The 9010-nt window shown below is 39.3% G+C and overlaps 1 protein-coding gene across 1 annotated transcript in view; it reads right to left on the reverse strand.

Moving 5' to 3' along the window:
- Positions 1 to 5223: 5223 nt before the first annotated feature.
- LOC104525047 (protein Wnt-7b) overlaps positions 5224 to 9010 on the reverse strand; it is a 40619-nt gene continuing 36832 nt past the window's right edge. The window contains exon 3 of the mRNA XM_010168097.2: positions 5224 to 5950. Coding sequence (XP_010166399.1) covers positions 5471 to 5950 — 480 coding nt within the window. The 3' untranslated portion in view covers positions 5224 to 5470. The remainder of the gene's footprint in view (positions 5951 to 9010) is intronic.

Here is a 9010-nt window from a genome sequence, read left to right on the forward strand (position 1 = left end):
TCAAGCTTGCAGTTAAAAAAAACCTAAGGGAAATATAATTAGTGCCCAAGAGCAGCTGAGGCAGTAGAGGGGAAATGGGAGTTCATTCACACAATACAATTTTTGGTGCTTAATTTCAGCAGATAAATTACCCCGTGTGTCTCCCTGGGGTTTTTCTCTGATTGAGAAGGAGGACAGAATCCATCAGGGCTCAACTAACACCTCCCCCGGAGCAAGTTCACTCTCCCTATTGTGGAGGGAGTTCAGGGAAGCTGTTGGCTCCCTTAGCCTGTCTTTTAGTCTTTTAATCTGAGTGGTGTGAATAGTCTTCAAAATGCCTTTGGGTCTCCCTTTACCCAAAGATTGAGGGAATGCTCCTTTTCATTCTCAGCCACAGGAATTAAACAATAAGATCAAAATCTTGTAATCTCCTTGGGAATTCCTTTTAGCTGTATGGGATCAAAAATGCAGGTCTTACCCTAAATGCCTGGGCAAATGAAGGCAGGGGCTAATCATACAGCTGGCTTTCAATGCAAACATTTCCAATTTCTGGTATGGTGACATTTGTTTGGGATCACCTACGAAACAAATATCTTAATCATTTTTAATACCTATGCACAAGTTTAAATGTCAGTAAGCTAGTTCCTCATTGATCTTATGATCTATTTACAGGGAGAATAAGAGGACCCAGAACCAGAGTAAACTTCATTATTCCCATTTTTTTGACCTTTCATAGTACCAATTTATGGAAAGGACCATCCTATAAAATAGAATCACAGTAGGGTCTCCAAACAGGTAATATTGAGTGTTTTGCTCAGTAAAAATAGTATGACTAAAGATTTTGAATTTACAGCAGTATTCCCTCTGCCTCAGTGCTCTGTGGAACACAGTACAAAAAACAACCACGTATTGTGTGAAAACTGCTGTCTTTATTCTTCACCAAACAAATCTTTTAAAACACATATATCTGTACTGCAGGAACGTGCAGGGGAAAAAAATCCTAGATCTTCATTTAAAAAGAGATGCAAATTTTATATTTGCAATTCTATTTCTCTTCTTGGAAAATGCTCCCCTACAATTTCCTTGTGGCAGCTAAAACACCAAAAGGAAAATACTTGACAGCCTTTAGGTGTGCTTGTTCTCCAGTCTGAGTGTGCGGAGGTGCAGATGAGGACTTTGGATTTGAGGGGAAAAAAGTTTGTGAGTGAAGTTCAGCCTACGTTGCGGATTGTTTTGCATGTTTCTTACAATATCAGTATCACAAACTGAAATTGCTTACAACTTCCCCTGCCTTTCCACTTTGATGTTTTTCCCTTAGATGTACTTTTAGTTGTGTATATCCCACGTCTTGTTCTGGCCGTCACTCAGAGAGAAGAATGTTGGGTCTTTACTGTATGACTTACTGTACCGCCTTCGCTGCAGGAACTGTCTTTACAACAAAAGGTCTGAAGGATTGGAGAGGAAACGTGCAGTCATTCTGTCCAGTTATGAAAATTGCTGTGAATGCAAATTATCTCTAGCTTTATAGAAAGCATTTTCTATTGAATGCCAATAGTGCCTTCAATAGTGAAAGGCATATCGAGTTATTTGCATGGTTAAACTGGTATAAGGGAAGGTCTTGATTTGTTTTGTTCTGTATCACTTTTGGGTTTTAACCTTAAACTAAGAAAGAAATCCATGGAAATATGTTTGAAACTTTAAGTGACCTACTTGCAACTTTGCTTTAGATTTGTTAAAAGATTTTCAAACCTTCCAATTAGGTTCATCATTGAGATGTCATCGTAGAAATAAATGTAATATTACCGTTTGCTGTAAAAACTTCCCGCAGTTCTATTAACAAGTTTCCCATGATGTAATTAGAAAGAAGGTGCAGTGTTTTCTTTGGCATCCGTGGGTAAAATGCTCTGCATACTTATGCTACTATAAACCCAGGGCAACTCAGTTCATTTTCATTATTTTAGACTTAGTTCACATGGAATTTGGCTATACCTTTATCTATAGCTGGATATCTTCCCTAAGGAGCAAATACAACAAAGGTTGCACATTTTCTTTAGATTTCATATAGGAAGACACTATTCTCAGTATCAAGGAGGTTGCTACTATTCTAACCGAGGTAAATATCTTTTAAGTCCAGATTCAGGTAGGGTTTGTAGATGTGTCCATAACTTGCTTGAATAAGCTGGAGCATGTGCAAGTGCTGAAATCAGGGCCTTCAGGCCTCTCCTCTATGCCTCTTATTCCTCTTGCTTTGCTAATCTGTTACCTGAGGTTCATGGTCAAGAACCATTTTGCAGTCTGATGCTACGATTCTATCAGAAAACATTTATCTCCTTCTCATTTGAGCCACCCAAAATCTCTGGTAGCAGCAAGGTTGGGGCTTGTGCGAGTTTTTCTGTACCACTGCCATAGGAAGATGACTTTGGACTGTGATACCAAACACAGGCACGTTCATTACTGCTTCTCACAAAACACAAGAACTGCTTTGGACTTGGAATCTGACTACCATTTCTCGTCCAGAGAAGCCTGTACACAAATGGGCTTTGTATAATGCCTTGTTGCCTTCTTTCTTTCTTCTATAAATGAATAGCAAACAAAAAGAAAGGGAACTAGAAGGGGAAAAAATTAAATTTTAATGGAAACACATTTCATTTGTTTTCTGCTTGCCATAAAACATTAACATATTAAACAAATTGATCTTTGCTCTTAAATTCTTTAACAACATACAGTATTTTGAGTTTTGCCATGGCTAAGGTATGGTTAAACCACATTGTATTGCTGGTCTCATTCAAACCTCTATTGTCACAGTACTTTGACATCAAACTACATGTCTTAGAATAAAAGTTTTGTGTAACCCACTTCTGTTCATAGACACCTTCATTAAAAGGTCACCCTTTTTGAGGGATGTTTCAGTACATTAGTGATAATGGTGTTTTCTGACTAAAACTGCTTTTTTTTGGGACATAGTTCAAGTCCATGCATTTTTGTGGTTAGCCCCTGCTTTGTGCCATACAGTACCTTTCTGAATGCTGCACACCCACGAGAGCAAAGCTGCTACAAGATGCTCTGAAATGTTACATTCTAGACAGCTAATCCATTCTTAGGACTGTTACAATGGTGATACAATAGCTGACAGAGCTATTTGAAATAGGGGTATGTGAAAAAAAGAGAAAGTGTCACTTTGGTCCACTTTACAGAGTGGTTGGTGTTATAATATATAACCTTTTTTTTTTTTAATGCAGTGTAGTTCACAATAATTTAAAATACTCTATAGACATTTAAACGATATACAATAATATAACTTAATTGGATTCCTCAATTGTACTTAACAAATACTATTCTAATATATTTACAGTATCTAGTACCATAAGACTGTGCATTACTGTGCTTGGGAGCTTTATTTGCTCCCTGTCAAGAATGTAAGTACAGTATATCACTATTATTCAACAACTATACCCATGAATCAAAGGGATTTTAAATTATATGGAGTGATTCTAGCGTTTTTGGGGGCTCTGTTGACTTTTATGGAGTTGCACTCGTTCACTTCAAGGCTGGTATTTAGAAACCAACAGCAACAACGAAAAAAATGAGCTCTTCAATTTTGGATTGCTCTGTGGGAGACTCACCAAAGGTGTCTGATTTTCAGAGGGTAAGTTCTTGGGGTCAGAAAGTCAGGTCCTCATGAGTGTTCAGATGAAGGTCCCCAAGTGATTAGTTACTTTTGATAATACAGGTCCATAAATTGCGGAGGTAATCCTGGCTCATTCACATATCCATCATGGGAGCTGGCGGAGCAGTAACTCCACCAGCCCCTTGCCCCAGGAGCACCATGTCATGTGGCAAGTGCTCCCATGTCAGGTGGGGAGGGCTCATGGCTGTGCAGACCCTCAATAAAATTAATAAAATAAAACAAAAGCTAGAAATGAAGATATGCAGACATTAGGAAATTTTTAATACAAGTTTTCAGAAAATCAGGTAGGGACCCTTGCTACAAGCAAACATCTATGTGATTAAATGTGCTGTGTTATAAATGGGCATATCTAGCTCTTGGGGTTAAAAACACTAGATTTTACAGTAGTAATATATCTGAGGATTTTTTTTTTTAAATCTCTCATAGGGAAAAGGTGTGTGAATTATAGGCTGCTGGTGTAAAAAGTCAGCTTCTTCCTTAACATTCATCTGTTTACCAGGGGATACATTATTGCCAACCTTAGAATAATGATGACACAGACTAAACCAAATTTTAGCTTTCTTATGTTTGTGAAGCCACCACAGCTCACAGGTTGCAGCAACCTAGAGCTCAGCTACCATATTATTAACTTCTCAGTGCATACTGAGCATAAGTTATTTAAAACTATTGAGAATATTAACTTTCAACCATTAAAGGCAAATGCAATGCTTGGAAGATCCTGCCAATACATTTGATGGCAAAGCAAAACCTTTGATATTTGTTGAAGAATGTCTTTATATCCTAAAACTCCCTACAAGGAGCTGAGGGCAGGTGCTCCACGCCTCAAGCCTGAGTCTAAAAGTCATTCTTATCCAGGAGGTAAGTGGGAAAAGTCTTTATCAAGCATTTGTAACCACAGTTTCACGTGATCTTTTTGCTCAGCTCTGGTAATTGCTTAAGGCCTACAGTAATTAAACTCTCTAATAGTGGAGTGACAATAGATCAGTAGCATTGAAGAACTTAGGGAGAACCAAATACAAAAATCATAAAGTCAGAGTTCCAATAAGTTTACATTTAGTACAGAATTAAGACATATCTACCCGTTAGTGCTTAGAAATTTTTGATACTATTAAAAACATAAATAATTATTTTTAATGTTCATTCAAAGAGTTCCAGTGTCACTGGCAGTTGATGTAATTTTGTGAATGTTATGTTTTTTCCAAACTGATAGTGGAGTATTTCCGCCATAGATTTTGTCTCCCTACCAGTTGTTTTCTCTCTACCTGCTTTCTTAGAGATTTGGGTGCTTGCAGCAAGACTGCTGTGTTCTATTCAGTGAAGATTTCATTTCCTTAAAAATAATTCTTTATTTGCACAGGGCTCGGTATTTTTGTTGTTGTAAAATAGGAGAAAGTGGTTTTTTTCTTTTAAATTTCATGGGAGCTGCAATGTAATCAGCTTCTCTGATATGTATAATTTAAAACACTTACTAGGAGAACTCTACAACACCCAGATTGTAGTTTGTTGTGGTTTGTTTTGGTTTTTTTTAAAAAAAAAGGAGAGAAAAAGTACCATGTGGTTGTCAACATCGCCTTAATCCTGTTGCCCTTGTTTCCAAAGCAGTTACAACAGCCAGCCAACCAAAATGCACCATCCTTAAAAGTGTAAGTAGTGGGGAGGGATGGGTTGCTGTGGTCTTGGTTGGGTTTGTTGGGTTTTTTTCCCCAAAGAAGATTAGATGTGCAAAATGATGCTGTCGTCGTTTGTTGTACTCCACTTTCTTCACTCGTGGTGATTTGTTCTGTTCATTTGCACGTGATGCCGTTATTTGCAGGTGAACACCTCTGTCCGCTCGCTACATGTGTTGCACTTCACAAAGCAGCACCAGTGGAATTTGCAATTACATTGCCACACCTTGGTGTACTGGTGTGTGTTGTACCCTCTTCCACAGCACATCATGTCGCACCCGTCCGCATTGGGAGAGGTACGGTTGCAGAGTCGTCCCTGGGTGCCGACACTCCCGGTGGAAGCATCTTCCTCACAGTAGTTGGGTGACTTTTCAATATACACTAAATCTGTTTCCATGGGTTTCTGGTAACTCTTAATCTGCTTGATCTTCAGGAAGGTTGGCTGTCTTAGTCTACTGGCTCGTACCACCTCCACCTGCACTGCAGCATTGTATTTCTCTTTCAAAATATATCCGATCTCTCTGAATTTAGGAAGCGTGGTCCAGCAGGTCTTAGTTGTACAGGAACCTGAAACTCCGTGGCACTTGCACTCCAGTTTCATTCTCTCTTCAAGAACCTATGTGTAGAGACAGTTGCATATTGTTACTGAAGGAAAATGGTATTGCAAGCTTGCCTAAATCTCAACCTGTTTAGTTCATATGAATATTCATTACTGCTGGTTGAAATTTTTCAAATGCATGCTCATAAGTCTCCTCACCTCTCAGAAGAATGCTTGTAATACATTTTGTTTTATGTGGCACTTGGTTGGAAACTAGGCGTTTTGTAATGTTATTAGAAAAAATTGCCATTCTGTTTCCAAATATTGGAGCATATTTACTTAAATGTCAGAAGATATGTCTTTAGAGCCAAGTAACTCATGGGGCTCCAGTGACTTGAAAAAAATTTTTCAAACCATTTTCATTTTGAAAACAGAAAAACAAAAAGTTTTAAGATTCAGAATATTTAATCTTAATTGCTTTAAGTAATGTTCAAAGAATTTTTAAAAAATGTTGACCAGCTTTAATGTCACAGAACAATATATACTATGTGACTGAATAGGCATTCATGTTCACTGCATAATCAAAATTTTTGCCTATACTGGCAGTGGTAATACCAGCATACCTATTAACTATTGCACAGAGCACACCATCCCCTTTAAAAGCAGCACTCCTTGCAGTGTCTAGCCCAATTATCAAGCAAATGCTCAGCCACAAACACTTTTTTTGCACCAGGGCAACAATTGCACAACATTAGAGGAAATAAAATCCAGTGAAGGGTCCTGCTAGGCTGTGGAGACAGACGTATTTACTATTCCTATTGCTAGAGGAGGTTGACCTGCGGGAAGTTAATCCAGCATCAGATGGTCCCCATAAGGGACCCAAACTGGTGGGCACTTGGGCTCACGCTCCGCTCCCAACCTCCCAGCTCCATGGCTGGCACATCCCTCCTTCCCTGGGCAGGGGTGAATGACCAGGGGAAGACAAGCAGATGCCCGCCAGCTCTGTGTGCGCGGTGGAGGGGAAACCAGCCTCACGGAAACGCCTCTCTGTTTTTCTGCCCTCGCGCTACCACTTAAGCCTGACCACAATTACACCCACAGTCATCGTTAGCTTATGAAAATCAAGGTCTAAGAACAAAGCAAACTGATCTTTCCCCTTCTCAGTGGGATGCTAACAAAGAAATATGAGCTACCAAGCTTGTCTTAAAGCATTACTGATGCTGCAGACCATCTCCTGTAGTGGTTTCGTTGCAGATCCCAGAACATGACTGAAATGGGCAGAGGATAAAAGGGCCGAAATCTGAGTACAATGGCATAATGAAGTAGAAGGGAAGTAAAAAATGCTTACTGCTTAAGAAACTGGCCTTAAAATAAAAGCTGTACAGATCTGGTTATCCCTGCAAATAGAGGGCACCCTCCTGAGTTGTTTGAGTTTCACTTAAATTGTATGTTTTGTTTTTTCCCAAATTTCTGGGGTTTCAATATTAAAGAGAATATTTGGTTTTGATTCTCCCTTACCAATGTACAGTAGCAAGTACAAGATAGCTGAGCATCCTGCTCAAAAATACCTTAGACCATCTGCAACCACAGGCTTTTCCCAGGTCAAGGTCAAGTTAGCCTTGCAGAGGCAGGAAAGGTGATTTCCAGGAAGGTTTACTGGATTAGGGAAAAAACTACTATAGCTACAAGTACTCTAAAAAGAAAATCAGCAAAGCTATGACAAGCTGCTTTTTGTCACTGCTCTCCAACAAACTGTATCACCTTCTTGTCTTCCCTATGGGAAAAAAAGAAGCTGGAAAACTTGATGCCTTCTGCTGTGGCGGTGGCATTTCAGTAACAATGCGTAGAGGGATGCATTATGAAATACTCCAGGGTCTTTCAGGATTACTCTGTCTCTATTTCATGCCTGTGCAGAAGGATGTGATTTTTCAAAGACCCCCAAACAAGATGCCAATCCCCTTCCACAAATCTGGGTTAAAATAATCTATTGATATTTATAAGCATATATGTATATACGTATATACATGCACACACATACATATATATATGTAAATGGCTTATAAGTTTTCCTTGATATTGATGAAATACATTTTTTTTAAACTAACCTCTTTCTACAGCTCTCTCTTTCAGCCACCGATCAACATACAGTTGCAGCCACAAGCAATGCAGCCAAATCCATGACAAAAGGTGGATGGAGGCAACCTCCTCTACACCTTCACCACAAAGCACTATAGGATCTAAGGACTTCCAGGAAAGCATTGCCAATGGGATGGATCTGCTCCTCTTCTCCCTAAGTGGTAAATCTTGGTGAAGAGCAGGCTTGTGGTTTAGTATGCATTTTGTCACATTCCACACATGTTTGTGATGGAATGTGTGCTTTTTGATCAAAAAGATCAAATCAGTAACTTGCTCAGAGTGGGAGGAGGTGAAGCTTGTGAGGCTCCTTATTCTTGTGTGGGCTCAACACTCTGGACACTATTCCAAGGAGCCTCCATCTCTGTAATTGATGTGCTTCCCTGCTACAACAGGAAGTGCCATTGTTCCTGAAAGACAAAGATACCACCCATTCTGGTGTTCCAGGTGATAGCTTTGCATGTGTATCTTTAAATATGGATCTGTGTCTGTATGTTTACCTGTGTTTGTGCATTTGGTTGAGATGCTACCATTTATCAACAGCACTGCCTGGCATCCTCTGCAGTAAAATCTCCAGCTGCTTTATCCTAATTCTTGATTTTTTTGTTGTTGTTGTTGTCTTTTGAAGATCTACTTTTGTGAGTCATACAGAAATCTGATTTCACTACTGTATTTTTTTAAAGGTGCCCACTGTTTATGGTGGTGGAAGAACTTGCAAATGCAAACCACGCAGGCTCAAAAAAAGCAGAAGTTTCAAAGAGTATTAATTCATGATCCTGAAGCCAATCTCGCAGGTTTTTTTATTTTTTTTGGAGGCTTCTCTCATGAATGTGGAATGCTTGGGGTTACAACACTGAGCATAGGCCCAATCATCAGGTAGTTAAATTCCTGAATGCTATAATTTGTGTGCCCACAGTCAGCTGTGGGTATAAAATTGTGCCCAAAAACTTGGAGGTCAGGGAATCCAAGGCCCGAACTAAGCAGATTCTAAGCAAGATTCTCTTT

Source organism: Antrostomus carolinensis, unplaced genomic scaffold (genome assembly GCF_000700745.2).
Source record: "Antrostomus carolinensis isolate BGI_N321 unplaced genomic scaffold, ASM70074v2 scaffold14205, whole genome shotgun sequence".
NCBI classification, from domain to species: domain Eukaryota; kingdom Metazoa; phylum Chordata; class Aves; order Caprimulgiformes; family Caprimulgidae; genus Antrostomus; species Antrostomus carolinensis.